Source organism: Mus musculus, chromosome 2, assembly GCF_000001635.26.
Source record: "Mus musculus strain C57BL/6J chromosome 2, GRCm38.p6 C57BL/6J".
Lineage (NCBI taxonomy): Eukaryota > Metazoa > Chordata > Mammalia > Rodentia > Muridae > Mus > Mus musculus.
Window position 1 is genome coordinate 25,695,866 of NC_000068.7, and position 16,605 is coordinate 25,712,470.

Genomic DNA, 16,605 nt, shown 5'->3' on the forward strand with positions numbered 1-16,605 from the left:
TCAAGGCAGGAAACCAGACCTGAGGAGCCACAGCCTCTGGCTTCTACCTCTGTGACAGGGCATACCACAGGGATCGCCTGGCAACTAGAGCTGGGGGCTGTGAACCAGCTCCAGGCTTCTCTTCCTTACAAGAAGGCTAAGCCAGGCGAAGAAAGAGTAAATAGCTTTGCATAGACAGTAGAAAATGGAATATACTGTCTGATACCCACTTCCTCATCAAAGAGCTAAGCTATCTGAAGCCAGCACGACACAGATATGAGGTTGGCTCTCCATAGGCACAGACAACTATGTAATGGAGATTCACTTCCCTGTAGAAGGGCCAAGACATCTGAAGACAGCGTGTCACAGATCTGAGCCTGGCTTTCCTGGAAAGTACTGCCCAGTTGTTTGGGGCAATGACTTCTACAGTGCAGTGTGTCTTTTGCTGAGCTTTGAAAGGTCAGTTGCTATAGCTTTAAAGATGATTCCTGTTGCCTGTCATGGCGCCTTCTTCCTCAGGCTGAGTCAGCATTGGTCCTGCCATGGTCCAGCAGATGGTGCACGGCCATTCTTCGCTCCACATGTCCGCTGACTCCTCACTATCCGGCACCTCCCCCTTCCTGATATCCACACCCGCCATGTAAGGAGTTGTTGCTGCTCCTGGCACTTTCCTGGTTCCTCATGGAGCCCATGGCAGACATATATCTGGGGTTCTTCCTGCGTGGTTTTTCCCCCCCGAGTCTCACATATTGCGGCCATTGCTCCTGACTTTAAGTCCCACTACCGTCTCCTCCGCTCAGCCAGACCCTGGCCCTGTTGCAGACATTCTCTTTGGTGTTCAACTCCCCACACGTTTCAAGGTGCTGTGACAGGAGTGACCTTAGATTGTAAGTCGCCCCAAGGACTCAAAGCCTTCATTGTTTGTGGTCCATTATATAAAAATGATTTTGCAGATTCTTTCCCGTTTTCTCTTTACTGGTGGTAGGTATATAAGTTCATTCTTTGTTCTTCCCAGGTAGATAACATCACACCATCGTTCTGGCCTGGATCACTTATTGCAGCCTTTCCAGCTGTCTTCCCTGCTGTCTCACTTGTTATCCCTAATACAGTTTTACTATAACACCTGGAAGGACTCTAAAAATGTGCCACATGTGCCAGGTCAAAGCCCTTCAGGTCTCCCTGTTTCTTTCACAGGAAAAGCTAATGTCCTTACCCAATGGCCCATAGCCACCCTTGCCGACCTGCCCTCTCAGTGACCTGGTTTTGGCATCGCCTGCTGTAGACATCCTGCCCTTCAGTCTGTTCCTGGAACAAGTCCTGCTCTCTCCCCCAGGACTGTCCCCTGTGTTCCTCCCACGTTGAATGTTCTTCCACCATAGTCAATTTTGTGTTCAAATGTCACCTTGGTGAGGTTGGCCCAGACAATTCAATTTAACATTCAAACACCTACTGTATCAACACTGTCTGTACAACTTGTTCCATGTGATGTTCCCCAGGACGTTTATGACCTTTTAAATAATTTATAATTACATGACTCAGAGTTCAATCAAGAAGCAGACCTGCACAGTAGATAGAACAGGGGTGGCTTGTGTAATGGATACTGAATAATACAAATGTAAAGACAAAGCTAAGGCATAGCTTAAGGTTGCAGGGGTGGTTTGTGGGTGGGATCCCAGCTTCCTGCTGGGAAACGGTGTGGCTGCAGCCCAGGGCACCTGCGTGAGTCAGGGATGGACATGGTCAGGGCAGAGGGTAGCAAGCAGAGAGGCACACATGCTGCCTGTCTTCCTTTTCAGGTGCAGGAGGGCTGGCTGGGGAACCTTCACAGTTCACTGAGACTCTGTAGTGGGCTGCATCTTTATAGAAAGCTATTTGGGGCCCACTGAGGCCAGCGTGACTCACATCCTGCACGGCCTTATGAGTTTAGAGTTCAGTCAGATAGACAAGAGTCAGAACTCTGAAGTAGACCTGACAAAACAGATATGTCCAAGTGAGATCAATATGTATTCTCCACGAGAGAAAATGTGACATTTGTCTTTCCAGCACCCATTATTTCCTTCCTTCAGACTCCACCTTCCCGCACACAGTCACCCTTGGACTTTCATGTCATTCTGCAAATGAAAGAAAACACGCAGACTTTGTCTTTCTGAGTCTGGCAAGACTAGGCCAGAGCAGGATTCAGCTGAAGGACATGCTCTCTATGACTCCTTTCTACCAGCCCTATGATTTCAGTCTGCAGAACACTCCAAAATACGGCCACTGGCTGGGAATTGGTCTTCAACACATGGACCTCAGGAGGATGCTTCAGATCCCAACATGACAGCCTGTTAAATTTACTTAACCTCTGCTCACTGAGAACACTGTGTTAGGAGAACTCAGGAGGGGATGCAGGCACTGGGCTGGGAAGCTGTGAGTCTGTCAGTGCATCAGAAAGTGTCTACCAACCACAGGCTCAGGGAGTGGTGAGGTTCGGCCTTCGACTTCCAGACACAGCCCAAGTCAGCAGTGAACTGATGGTGGCCCTGGCTCTGCTAATCACGTTGTTCTTCTCCTGTTCAAGGATTGAGACTTGTGCCTATGTGGGGACATGCTTACAGGAATAATTCAGGCATGGTATGGAGGACAGCCTGACAGGTACAGAGGCCTCCCCCATGACACAGAGCTGCTAACCCGATTCCTGATTTCTCCTAAAGGGCATTGGCCCCACCCTATCACAGACTTCCTGCTCAGCACCTTCTATACTAACGTCAAAACCCGAGCCATGCCAGCTCCTCAGCACAGTCCAGGGCTTGTCACAGAGCCCTCACTGATATTGTGTATGGATATTTGAGCCTGTCCACCTTTGGTCCAGAGAGGCACAAAGATGCCATTGTGGGACTAGCACCTGTCCCCAGGGCCATGGAGTGTGGACAGTCCCATAGGAACTGAAACCCTTCTTCAGAGATGACTTCTGTGACTCAGGGCAGGTGGCTAAGTCCAGGAACTGCAGAGTTTGGAGTGGAAGGCAGAGTTCCCAGTGGGAGGGAAGGTGAGCTGAGGCCAGAAGCCAGGGCAGGCTTCACTGAACTCAGAACACAGGTCAGCACGTGGACTCATGGTGCCTCGTGCATCCATTTGTCTGTAGGGAATGAGACCTGGCTGTGTTGAGAGCCTGTGGGTGCTCAAAGCTAATGAGAAGGAAGGCTGTGGACTCCAGAGGTGAGAGGTTCAACAGGAGCACAGGGGTGGTTCAGGACAGGCTGTGATGGAGCCTGGCTCTCCATCCCATGTCAGGGCACAAGATGGCAAGAAACGAACACATATATGGACCTCAGATGTATCAAGGCAGTCCCAGCTTTGCAAACGTCCTGTCAGTGGGCCCTCAGAGGAGGGAGCAACAAAAGGTCAAGTCCCCTTGTTGGGCATGAACCCCCAGGAGTCACAGACGTGAACCCTTTCCCTGATTCATTTAGAGGACACATACTCATGACCCTAATGCGTGGCTGGAATTCTTCATGCAGCCAACTTACAAGTGAGATGTAGGGAAAGTGAACTCTACCTGGTGGTTCAGTAGATGGGCCTTGGCCGGTTTGTGAAAAAGGCCCAAGACATCTTAGAGTAAGAAGTGCTCTGTAGAGAGCACGGCTGGCCTCATTGCAGGATGAAGTGGGTCAGGGGTCATGGTATTCCCTAGTGGCAGGGTGTCTACCTTGATGATATTTTGTGACCCCACTTACAGGGAAGCCCTGATGGGGCATCCAGGCGGGGAAGGGACAATGAGGTGAGTCCCCAGGCAGGGGCCAAGCCATCTGGGACCCAGAAGATGGTCTCTGGTTGTGAAACTCAGCCTGGTTCTCAGCAGCAGGAGATCAGAGGCCAGATCTCAGGGATCATAGCTCAGGGCAGCCATGGGCAGATGCAGGGCAGGTGTGTGAAGGGAAGCCTGGCCCTCCCCCTCTACCCGAGTTACTCATTCCCCAGGGTCCTTTGTGAGCACAGCACTTGGGTGGCGCAGACCTTCCAGAGCATTGTGTGTCTTTCTTTATCTGCAGGTGACACTGAGTTGATATTCATCAGATCCCAACAACAACAACCTTCAGCTCCATGATGGATGTGTGTTTGGCCATGAGAGATGGACAGGAGGGACATGGCTAGTGCCAAGTGGGCACACGTCCCTGTCCATGGGAGATATAAAGGGCACCCTGTGAGGAGCCAGAGGACACTCTGCCCAGGTGACCTGCCTTGTGTGAGAGCCCAGTGCCTGGAGATGAAGAGCCTGCTCCTCACCATCCTGCTGCTGGGGCTGGTGGCTGTCCTGAAGGCTCAGGAAGCCCCGCCAGATGACCTGGTGGATGTGAGGATGGGAGGGACAATGGGTGGTGGCAGGAGATGGCCTGGCCTACTGCTTGACGCTGAGGGGAAGGATGTTACCTTGAAGGTTGAGTTTGACTCCATACTTCATCTCAGCAGTCTGATCAAGGACTCCTGAGTCCTTCTGTTAGAAGATAGGGGCCTCCCTGAAAACATGGGTCCTCCGAAGACTTGAGTTAGAAGAAAGAGCAGATTTGGGTGGAGGATCCTTGTTCAAGTAAAGCTCAGAGCTAGAACATTTAGAGCAGGACGTTCCGGGCAGAGGATTCATCCAGTGCCCTCTTTGACGTGTAGACCTCAATGAGTGCATTCACTGGGATGGGGGAAGACACTTCTGCCATCATGGGATTGGGTACCCAAGTGCTGGTATCTCTCTATTGACCACACGTCTTGGAACATGTGAGGTTAGCTCACCTCAGTGGCTGCACCCTGGGCTCAGGAGCTAGCTCATATGCTGGACCCTGGGGTAGACTCCTGGGAAGGCTCGGGTGTGCTCACAGTTTTGTCTCCTACAGTACTCTGGGATCTGGTACGCAAAGGCCATGGTACACAATGGTACCCTACCCAGTCACAAGATACCCAGTATAGTTTTCCCTGTGAGAATAATAGCTCTGGAAGAAGGAGACTTGGAGACCACAGTTGTATTCTGGTACGTGTTTCCTACTGGAACTCTCTGCAGTTTTTCTCTCACTTGCTAGCCATTATATTTGAGTTGGGGTAACTAAGAGATTCCTACCTTTGAAGAGACACAGTCTCAAGGTAGTACCTTAAAAGTAGAACAGGAGTGACACAGAGTTTAATGGGTCACCTGGCCAGGACTGATGATCGAAACAGGCCTTAGTTATGTTGCTGAGAGCAGCTGCCTGTGGGCTTGTGTTTTACAGGAACAATGGTCATTGCCGTGAGTTTAAATTCGTGATGAAGAAAACAGAAGAGCCTGGCAAATACACCGCTTGTGAGTCCCTGTGCCTCATTGTTTCCTACAGTGGCAAGCCCTGGGGAGGGTGGGTCCCTGCCTGCTCTAACTCATAGGACAGGCCATCAGTCACTTCCTGTTCTAGAGGTCCTAAAAGCGGAGTCATTCTTGCTCCCCTATCCAGCTCAGCTCTTGACCCATGAGGATCCAAAGACAGGAAAGCCAGAAAGGAAGGGGCTTGGCCCTAAGGGGCAACCTCAGTTCCCACCTTCCACAAACTTCATTGCTGGGCTTGGCAGCTTCTGTGGGAGATGGCTCCTGTCTAACTATGGGGACCACAGAAAGGCCAGGACTAGACTTGCTGGGTGTCCTGGGTGACCACCAAAGTGTTCCAAGGTCTTAGGTGTTCAGTGTCTCTATGAGACACTTAGCTATTTCTGCTTATCTGCAGTTCATAACACGAAGGTTATTCATGTGGAAAAGACGTCGGTGAATGAGCACTACATTTTCTACTGCGAAGGCCGGCACAATGGGACGTCGTCATTCGGGATGGGAAAGCTCATGGGTGAGGTGCCATGGAAGCCCCATGTCCCGTCCCTGGTCTCTACTTCTGGTAGCCACGAGAAGGGCAGGAGATGGGCCTGGCACTGGTGCTGCCCAGGAAATGTGTGAGATCCAAAGTGGAAAATGGGGAAAACTGCTTAGGAATGGGGTTTGTGTGGCCTTTGGAGGCCTGAGTGCTCAGGAGTGGGTCCCACACCTGGAGCCAGCAAATGCTACTCCCAGGGCTCTCAGTCACGTGAACATAAAAGGACGTCTTGGCAGGGACATTTTATTGTAGGTAAGAACCCTCCAGGGCCGGGGACAGCCTCATGACCTTGAGATTCAGTGTTCATATAGGGCTGTGTGGCAACCCCGCAGGTCTGCTTGGGTCTGAGGACGTCCACAGGTGATGTCTACTGCCAGGGTCCTCTCTGACCTCTGTCCTGGTTTGCACCTCCCTCTTGTGTCTCTGGCTCTCTGCGGAGCTGAGTGCCACCCCTCAAACCTGCCCCCCTCCTCACAGGGAGAGACTCTGGTGAAAATCCAGAGGCCATGGAAGAATTTAAGAATTTCATAAAGCGCATGAATCTCCGACTGGAAAACATGTTTGTGCCAGAGATCGGAGGTAAGAGCAGGAATGCCCATGCCTCTCTCTGTCCCCCAGGACTGTCTGTCTCCAGCCCACATCCTGTCTGTGTGGGTGCCTTCTGTGTCCTCTCTGTGCCTGGTCCTGTTGTCCCTTACGTGTTATTTCATATCTCTCCATGTCCCCTGGGTACCTCTGTGGTATTCCCACTATGCCCCTAGTGTCACCCATAACTAAAAGGGACATTCTGTCCCTGTGTCCCTCTGTATCCCCATGACCTCCAAATCTCCTGTGCTTCTGCTTCAGTGTCTCCCCAGGTCTCTTTGTGTCCCTGGCTTCTGTATTGTCTGTCCCTTCAAGGTCCTTCCCCTCTCACTGGGACCTCAGGCCTCTGCTTCAGATCTTGGCTGTGGGAGGGTCTGAGCTGCAGGTGTGATGGGGTCCTCTTACAGAGCCCTTCTCACTCCCAGGCTTCTTTTTGTTTCTACAGATAAATGTGTTGAAAGTGACTAGGGTAAGTGCCCCTCACCCCCCATTGCCTATAGGACTGTGGAAAAGTCTAGAAGGCTGGGCTCTGGATAAGGGACCTCATCCTATCCACACAGACAAGTGTGGTCACTCAGGCTGTGGCCCTTTGTATAGTTCCCATGTTGTATAGGAATTCTGTTCTTCTTGTCATGGTTTCTCCTAGTCCCTGGACTCTACCTGCTTCTTCCTTTCGCTTTTCCCCAGGGAGGCTGAGACCTGGCTACTTATGGAAGTGGAGCAGGCCCCAGCTCCCAGCAGGGACCACACAGAAATATGGGAAAGAGGATCTCTGACCCATATCTACCCTGTGCCATCCCTGTCCATGCCTCCCCTGACTGCTGCTTCTGAAAAAAGCAAAGGGAGGGTGCTTATCTCTCCTTCTCTCTCTACCACAGCAGCTACCCAGGTCTGCAACAGCTGAGCCAGCCTTGCTTCCAACACCAAGCTGGGACATCCCTTCACCACACCTCTCCTGGACCAAACTTCCCACTGCTTCACCACCACCACCTCAGTACCTGCTCCCCTCTCCCCTGACTCCAAATAAATCTCTTTAGCAGTGCTCTGGCTCAGCATGTCTGTGAGGAGCTTTGTGTGGGCTCTAAGAGTTCTTTTGGGAGAGAGACATGGGAATAATTGCAGAGCTATTGCCGAACCAGTGCCCAAGGAGTATGGCATCTGGCTATCCTGCAGGGCTATGTAAGTGCCTAGGAGCTACCTGGCGAGCTACTTGCTGTCAGGTTGGACCCTGACAGGAGTGTCAAAGATGCTCTGGGGTGGCAAGACAATGAGAAGTCATCAGGGCTTCAGAGAGTATGAACGTTACTGCAGGGGCCCTGTTCCAACAAATTGCTTGAACACTGAGAGGAAGGCCCTGCTTTGAGGAGCTGAGCTCAGTGACAGGGGTAGCACAAGAGTGGCTAGTTTCTTCAACATCTCCCCCTCCACAATCCCCTGGGAAAGACAGAAGCAGCTACAGAATCCACCAGCCCTGTTCCCCATTCTAGCCCTCTCCCAGTTTGTCCAAGGATCAGGGTTTGGGCTTTCTCTGTCCAACAGGGACATGATGGGCCACAGTAAGGGAGCAGATGCCCCCTACCCCATATAATCAGTGACAGCTTCAAAGTGCAAAGCCCAGTGGAGGCTGGCTGTCCAGCTTGTCACCTTTTGTGAAGGGTTGTAGAGACTCAGGCTGGTGTCCTTCAGCTCGGTGAGCCTCCGCTCTAACTCCCACGTGACTCATCGTTCTTTCTGAATTCCTTTCCTATCTGGACCCAGTTCTTGCTGGGAGCTATTGGATGTTTTTAAGGTGGGGCCTGAGGTGTCCAGGACACTTGGAGGCAGGACCGGGCCAAGCCGGATCCTACATACCAGGTTCTCTTTTTGCTTCAGACAGGGACTACGCATGGCCTTTAACTGTGGGCCCCAGAACTGCCCCAAGTTCAAATACTTGATATTGTTCTCTGTTGCGATCAGAACATGAGGAAGACTTCTAAGTCCAGCCTCAATATGCAGAGTTGACACCACAGCACATGACAGTCCTCCACCCCGTTTCCTGCTCTCCGGGTCGGTACTGAGGATTCAGGCATGCTACCCTGGATTTGGCATGATAGCCCAGGAGCTAGGACTGTGCTCAGGAGGCATGAGCAGAATTCCAGCAGGACAGGAAGTGAAGAGGCGTCTTGCCTTTCTGCCAGCTACCCTGCAGGGGAGCCGTCTCTGAAACTCCTTGGGCTTAATTTCTGCTGGAAGGAGAGCTTCAGGAAAAGAGACCACTTCTTCCTTCTTGAACTCTGAACCCAGTCACTTCAAAGGCCTCACTGACCAACCAAGCATCTTCTGGCTTACTGAGGATTGTTTGCCCCTTCTGACCTTTTGCAGTTGGTCTGCTCACATGTTAGGGGCTGGGCAGAGAGCAAGATAGAGCCTAGGGCACTTAAAAATGTTGCTATTACACTACTTGTGTTTATGCAGTCTTGCACAAGCCTCGGCCTAGGTGTGGAGGTCCTGGCAGGGCTTTATAGAGGCAATTCTCTTTCCAATTTTACAAGGTCCTGGGGGTCGAGTCAAATGACCAGGCTGTGCATGGCCCGTGTTTGTACTCAGTCATGGACCAACACTGCTGGTACCCAGTCAGGTAAAGAATAAAACATTTCCAGTGTTCACAAGACAGTTGCTACTTAGTTTTAGCTGTATGTACTGTTTTGGTGGCTCCCAACTTACATCTCAAGATAGACATTAAAGGCTCCAGCCAAAATTTTTAAAAAATAACTCCTTGTTAAAATTAAAATCCTAGCACTTGGGAGGCACTCTGTTCACTGAGTTTTAGGCCAGCCTGCCCTGTACATCTGGGACAGTCACAGCTACAAAGTGGAACTGTCTTGGAAACACAAACAAACAAACAAACAAGCAAACAAATTAAAACTCTTTGGGGTAGAGAGATGCTCAATGGTAAAAGCGCTGGCTGCTCTTGCAGGGGTGCCAGGTTTTACTCCTAGCATCTACGTGGCCAGTCCTGGCATTGTCTGTAACTCCAGCCCCAGCTCATGTTCACACAGGCAAAAAAACAATGTGTATAAAATAAGACTAAATGAATCATTAAAAATATTTAAAAAATTAAAACTCCGAAGAGTTAAAAGTAAACACAAAATATTAAGTTACTATTTTTTAAAGTTGGTCTTCTTGAACATGTGGGTGCTGGAAACCAAACCGAGGTCCTCTGGAAGAGTAGCCAGGGCTCTCTACCAGCGAGCTATCCTTCAGCCCCACTCACTTAGAAGTTTAATACAGACCTCAAATATCTATAACAACATATTGTCCAGAAACCAGAAATGTTCTTGAAATCATTATTTTTCCTTTCTAAAAATTTGATATAAAATAAGGAAAGAAAAGAGAAAATAGGTTAGATCTTTTAATTTTTTTTAAAGAATTCTGTGTTATGGATTTTCTTGTTTGTTTGAGCCAAGTTCTCACTATGTAGACCAGGATATCCTGGAACTTACTATGTAGCCCAGCCATGGTAATCCTCCTGCCTCAGCCTTCCAATGTATGAGCTGCCTTGACTGCTTGGCATTATGTAATATTTAATCATAAAGTGTTTTAGAAGTTTAATTCATGCCTAAATTTAATGTGTAGCTCACACATATTTGTATCTACATTTTAGAAAATTTGCAGGAGCCATTCATAGATGCAAGCATCATATACTCATTACAGGTGTGTGGGATGATGCTGGAGATGGTCTCTGTAGTTAAGATCTCTCGCAGAGATCCAGAGGTCCTGGGCCTTAGTTCGCAGCACTCACACAGAGGCTCACACTGTCCTGACACAGTTCCAGGGGATCAGTCTTCCTCTTTGGGTCTCCATGGGGACTGGGCATGTAGGTGATGATGCACTTACATATATGCAGGCAAATCATTCATACACTTAAAATGATATAAATAAATAAAAAAAATAGTGTAGCTTTAAGAAAACCCTTGAAGACCCGAAGCAAGTATGCCACCACAGAGATCCTTGAACGCGGGTTTATTACGGACATTTCCACAATAGCTGTTCCGGAACCAAGGTGTCCATCGTCAGAGGAACGGACAATAAAGATGTGGTTCGTATGTGGAAGTGGAACATTTTCAGTCATAAATGAGAGCAAAGAGTGTCATTTGCAAGAAATGGATGGAATTGGAGAGTATCATATTAAATGAATTAAGTCAGTCTCAGAGAGACAAGATCTTTGCTTTTTTCATCCATGGGTTCTCGATTTCATAGGTACATGAAATCACACGTGTTACAAATGACATGAAAGTAGAAGAGTCACTGGGCGAACGAAGAGGACTGAGAGGTGGAGAGGTAGACACTAGCAGGAAATGAGTGAGAGTATGCGGAGAATAGGTTATCTGCGTCCACGAAAATGTATCCTGTGCACGTAGGATGCAGCGCCTATAGCCCCTCTCCGTAAGGTGGCGCGATACTTTGAGCGTGGCGTCTGGCGACGAGCTGACGCCTCCTCCCTCCGCTGCAGCCGGAGACCGAGCCTGGTGAAGGGACTGTCGGGATTGTCGGAAGTGAGGGTCTGGGAAGGGGAGTGGTTCGGGGCTGCTGCGCAGCGCGCCAGGTTTCCGCAGCAGCCCTGCACCCCTCCGGGTCGCCTCCAAACGCAACGCCGCGACCATGCCCCTCCACGTGAGCCTCGCTAACGGCAACCGCGACCTGGACTATGACTCGGTGCAGCCATACTTCATGTGCGACGATGAGGAGGAGGACGTGCACCACCAGCAGCCGCCGCAGCCGCCAGCGCCCAGCGAGGACATCTGGAAGAAATTCGAGCTGCTGCCCACGCCGCGCCCGTCCCCGGGCCACGCCGGGCTCTACTCGCCTCCCTGCGAAGCGGTCGCCGTGTCTTTCGCCCCCAGGGACCACGACGGTGATAGCTTCTCCATCGCAGACCTGCCCGAGCTGCCAGGAGGAGACGCGGTGAAGCAGAGCTTCGTCTGCGACCCGGATGACGAGACCTTCGTGAAGAACATCATCCTGCAGGACTGTATGTGGAATGGCTTCTCGGCCTCCGCCAAGCTGGTCTCCAAGCTGGACCCCTACCAGGCTGTGCGCAAAGAAGGCACCGGCGTGAGCCTGGCCGCCGACGTGGAGCCTGCTACGCCTCCAGACTGCACCTGCAACACCTGAGCGCACAGCACGGGGGGCTTTGGACTGTAAGCTTCAGCCATGTTAACTGCCTCAAATCCTGGGCGTAAGAGAACCCTCCCCTCCCTCTTTTCTTTTTTAAGCTTGCCACCCTTCCTCACTCCCCTTAACAGATTTGTATTTGTTTAAAAAAGGAATCTTAAAGTATATCAATTTTCCAACATCAGCTGGACCCTTAAGTGTAAATAACATCAATAAAAACGTCTTATCAGTTATACAAGATTTTAGGATATGAAATATAAAAAGGTATATTTTCCTTTCAAAAGCTGATTCTTTTTTATTGTTTAAAGAAAATCAAAGTAATTCGGAAATATGTTGAGCCCATGCTTAAAAAAAAAACAGCTTTATGAAACATAGCAAAATAAGGAACCGAGGAGCTACAGACAATACTACTGCTAAAAGTAGACTAAAAGTAAGAAAGGGGAACTTTATGTGACCAAAAAGGAAAAGAAAAAAGAAAGAGGAAAAGACAAAAGATGAGATAGATGCATAAACAAAGTTAGATAGACTGAGGGGTTTTAAACAATTGATATAATTTTAAAAATAAAATAAAGGTACTACTGAAGCATAGCAAAAAGGTGAATCAGGAGAGGCAGGAAAAAACAAACAAACAAACAAAAAAAACCTCCAGAGTACCGGTGCCTCGCCTCTCTGGCTCCTCTGTCTTTAGACACTGCTGGGTGTATGCGGGGAGGTGGTGTGGTGGTCACCTGAAGTGGAGACTGTCTCTTACAATTTAGGCTGTTGCTGATCCTACAAGAACCAAGTCAACAGCAGAGCTGTGATCATTAGGTACTTTGCTTGAGCAAGTACCAGGGCCCACTGCTGGCCACACTTGACTTTGCAGTCTGAGTCTGGGCAGCCCTCTTACCCCTCCCCCTCCTGAGCTTCTTCAGTTTCTTCACCCAGGAGAAGCTGAAGTTCTAGCTGAGATGAGGGTAGTGTCTTCCAGGTGTGTAGGGAGCAGGGCAAGCAGTCATGGTGCAGAGACGGGTGTGTGGACCTGTCTTCCTACTTTCTAGGCCTGCTAAAGTGGGGTCTGTGACTGGGATTCAGGACAGACCACTGCAGCTCCAGAGAACTCAGACCCCACAGGGGGACACTCAAAGCTCAGTAATGACACATTTGCCAGCCCAGGCTGTGTGCTGCCAAACTGCAGAGTCCTCTCAGTTGATAAGGTCAGCTGCAAGCAACAAGGATGGGGTCCATTCCCCCATGCCCTCCGCTGCAGAGCCCAGCTTCCTGCCAGTGGGAGTCTGTGGGCTCTCAATACCAGTCCCCTATTCTCTACAGCTGCCTCCCAGGCTCTCACCCTGGAGCCCTGTGGCAGGTCTCTGAATTGCCATGGTTCCCTGTTCTTGGCCTCTGAGCTAGATCAGGTTTAAACAAGAGGTTCCTTCTCAGCAGAGATCCTGGCCACAGCCCTCAGAGCTGGGATACTGTTCTCCACATCTGGAGCACCTGGCTAGGAAAGTGACTGCTCCTAACAAGAACAACAGCTGGATTTGTGGTTTGACTTGACTTGAGGATAGACCAACCAGGCTCTGTGCACAAGGCCACCTTGCTGACCTTTGCCTGAGGTTCTGACTCCTCCCTCTAGAATAGCCACCATACTGGAGCTTGGCTTGACTATGGAAAAGGACTAGGATTGGCTCAAGACACCCCAAGAGCAAGTTCTCAGCACAAAGGGGATTGATTTGCCCCAGAGGAACAAGGCAGGGAGTAAGAGACAAAGCCAAGAGCTAGAGGATGAGAGAGAAGCAGGGAAAAGAACAAGGGAGAGGAGGAGGGATGCTTGTCCCGGGGCTGCAGGAGATGGGGACCCATGGGAGATGATGGCAAAGGGCTGCTTCTTGATAGAGAAGGGACAGATGTGGCACAAAGGCAAATGGTGATTTGTAAAGGTAAAATGGGAAACTCAATGTTAGGATAAGGTAAATGATTTTATTTAGGTATGTTAACCAGGGTGCCCAAAGTGGGCTTTGATAGCTGGATTTCAATACTTTGATCGCTGGATCTTAGTAGTCAGCCTAAGGAGGCCAAATAAGTGGTCACGTAAGGGAATGGGTCTTAGTGGCCAGCTTTAGGAATGTAATATAATGGCTTTTAGCAGGGCAGAGGGAATGGGGGAGAGGGCAAGGCCGGCCACAGTCACACTCACCATGCATGGGCTGGCTAGAGTCCCTTCAGCTTGCTTCCTTCTGTTGAATGGCATCTGTTTCTACACATTCCCAGCTGTCCTGTCACTGTCTTCCTGAGTGTCTAACAGGTCCTCTCTTTCTCTGTGAGAGCAGCTCTCTAAATAGATTTTTTCTTATCCTGACTCTTCTTCACCAGGGCCCATGCAGTCACCTTGTTAGCCTTCCTTTAACTGCAAGTTCTGGATTAGGTTTTGACCATGCCAAAGAATTGTAGTCGTTGTTACTCAGCCATTTGTGAAAGTTTTCCATGTTGCCCATCAGTAATTAGGTCGCCTGTTTTGTTCTTGTGCCCTGTGAGCCTCTGGCTGAGGGCCTTCAGCTGGGCACTCTGGGAGTGCCTGCTCAGAGTTTAACTTGGCTCTGAGAACAAAATCACACAGATTGTGTGGCTCACAATCAGAAATTGATTTCACAGTTTCTGAGCCAGAGGAGCCCAAGGACAAGGAGCTGGCAGTTTGATGTTTGCTGAGGTCCCACTTCCTGGCTCTCAGATGAACCACTGGATCTTTACATGGTAGAAGGGAAGAACCCTAGTCCCCTCTGCTCCCTTCAAACTATCAATTACACTATGAGACCTGCACCTCTGAAAGACCCCAACCCCCCCATCCCCCCCCCCCCCCCCCCCCCCCGCTGAATCCCATCTCCTTGAACTGAGGTCTCAACACACAGCATGTAGGTAGACACAAACATCTGGGCCTTTGTGAGGCTCTCTGAAAGTCAAATCCTGTCTGAGCTGTGACAACTAAGACTCTTCCACTGTCCTTCAGATCTTGGTGTCCAGTGGTATTATCCAACCATCTTTGAACTTGCTGCTCACAAACTGTTTCCTTTGATGGGAAAGGCTGGGAGAGGGGGAAGGAGAGGAAGAGGATGTGAGGAAGGGGGTGGGGAGCATGGAGGGGGTTTGAGGAGAGGGAGAAGAGGTGCCAGAGAAGAGGATTTTTTTCCCACAGGAGAGAGATGACCTCTGTGTTGCTACAGGTTCTCCCTGGAGCCAGAAAAGCTGGAGTTATGAATGGCTTCACAGAATTAGACAGAATGATCACAGGACACAAGCCCCCGGAGCTCAAAGTCACCTAAGCAGTTGTGGGTGGAAGAGCTGAGATTCCATTCAGGTGTGCTGGCCACACCCTCACTGTAACTACAGGGCTTTGGGGAGCTTTGATCATCCTCACACCATATTCCCCACACAGAGATCCCAGGATGCAGGATGATAGAGCAAGCTCCAGCAGAGTTGCATGGGGTGGCCTCACTCTACCTGACATACAGAACAGCCAGGAAGCCTCAGGGAACTCTCGGCAGCTCAGTGAAGTGGGACTCGGTCTCTCTTGCTATCAGAAAGGTCAGACTTCTCCAATGGAGGGACCCAGAGTTCAGGGAGTGGAAGCAAAGCCAGACAGGTCTGGAATGCAGAGCCTCTCTCAGGGCTGGGGCTTTCTTCCTCAGGGCAATTTCCATTCCTCCTGAGCTCAAGGGCTGAGCTGTAAAGGGCTATAAGGACATGTGAGAGTTTCCTCTGAGACTGGCACATGCCATCCTGCAGGAAAACTCTTTAAACAGAAAAGTAAACAACTCAAAACACCTCAATACCTCCAATAGGTTCAGGAAGTCCCTGAAACCTACCAGATTCTCACAGCCCCTCTCTGCCAGAGTAAGCAACAAAAGCTTAGAGTTCTTCTCAGAGAAGACTGTTATGCCCTGAGTCCAGGGGAAACCTAGGCAAGCCCAAGAATTTTGAAGTCCTCTACAACTTGCAAAAGAATCTTTTATTCTTTCAAGTCCAGACTCAGATCACATGCCCCGCAGTCATAGGGTAGATGCTGGCATACTATGCTGAGTTCAGAAAGTATTGGGTTTATATACAGTATAGTATAGTTAGGAATTCCCTGAATGCTCACAGTAGAGGGCGAGTGGAGGGCTGTAACCATTTGGTGGGATGGAAGTGAAGCTGGGGGTGGGGATGGGAGGGGTAATGGGTGCCTATGTGTGGTTATCAGGAACCAATTTTATGGCCGGCCATAACTAGCTGTGACCTCTGATTACATTTTCTGTATGATTTAAACGTGGGGCCTTAATCTTCTTTGAGTTTGTTATTTCTCTGAGGTCTCAAGGACAGGCACCTGGAGTGCTCAGCCTAGGGAGGGCCAGATTCTGGCATTGCAGAGGAGGAGGAGTCTCAAGCTAGCATCTGGCTTCTTAGGATGTTTTATTAAGAGGGTGGAGGTGGGGTTATGGGCAGTGTCATTCTAAGGCGGGGCTGGGTTTCTTTGAACTAGAGAGGGGGAGGGAGCCCTGGGCTTGCTGCAGGGGGATGCTTTTCACTGAAGAGAGGGGGCTTCTGTGGGAAAATATGCAGAGGCAAACTGTCTGTACACAGCACTGGAGTCTCTTTGGCGAGGCTTCCAAGAAACAGGGCAATTAACCACAGAGCGCTAGCATCAGTAATTCCAGGGCTACAATAAGACAAGCTGCAAAGAAGACTCTGACACCAAGCCAGGTCCTGGAAGAAGCAGAAACCAGCAGCTCTGCCTGTGTGATGTTCAAACACTAGCTCCATTCCAAACTGAGTTTGCAAGAACAGTCTAGCAGTCTGCAGGACCCTGTTCTTAGCCCAAGGACTGTTCTCCACAGGATGTCCAGACCATGACACTAAGGTCATCCCATCAGCAGTTGAGCCGAGACAGCAGTCTACAGAGGAGACTGATCGCAGGGCCACTTGACTCATCTTCCCTACTGTGCAGCTTTTACTAAACTTTTAACCAGACAGTCATTCTGCTGCTGTAGTCTCACTTCACTGCAGCTGGCTCAGAAAA

General features: G+C 50.0%; 2 protein-coding genes across 5 annotated transcripts; both read left to right on the top strand.

The window, feature by feature from the left end:
• The first annotated feature begins 1,711 nt into the window (after window positions 1-1,711).
• Window positions 1,712-7,461, top strand: Obp2a (odorant binding protein 2A). Of its 4 annotated transcripts, XM_006497869.4 has the most exons (9): window positions 1,712-1,775; window positions 2,540-2,613; window positions 4,011-4,312; window positions 4,845-4,978; window positions 5,214-5,284; window positions 5,697-5,810; window positions 6,312-6,413; window positions 6,865-6,888; window positions 7,298-7,461. In XM_006497869.4, exons 3-8 carry the CDS (start codon window positions 4,091-4,093, stop codon window positions 6,885-6,887), a joined length of 666 nt encoding a protein of 221 aa, XP_006497932.1. In that variant the 5' UTR covers window positions 1,712-1,775; window positions 2,540-2,613; window positions 4,011-4,090; the 3' UTR covers window position 6,888; window positions 7,298-7,461. The 4 variants fall into 4 exon arrangements, with proteins under 4 accessions (XP_006497932.1, XP_006497931.1, XP_006497936.1 ...); XM_006497868.4 differs by lacking the exons at window positions 1,712-1,775; window positions 2,540-2,613 and adding an exon at window positions 2,933-3,177; XM_006497873.2 differs by lacking the exons at window positions 1,712-1,775; window positions 2,540-2,613 and having other exon boundaries at window positions 4,143-4,190.
• Window positions 7,462-11,013: 3,552 nt separating this feature from the next.
• On the top strand, window positions 11,014-11,856 carry Bmyc (brain expressed myelocytomatosis oncogene). Its single transcript, NM_023326.2, has one exon. The coding sequence runs from the start codon at window positions 11,061-11,063 to the stop codon at window positions 11,571-11,573; it is 513 nt and encodes a 170-aa protein (NP_075815.2). The 5' UTR covers window positions 11,014-11,060; the 3' UTR covers window positions 11,574-11,856.
• Window positions 11,857-16,605: the final 4,749 nt, after the last annotated feature.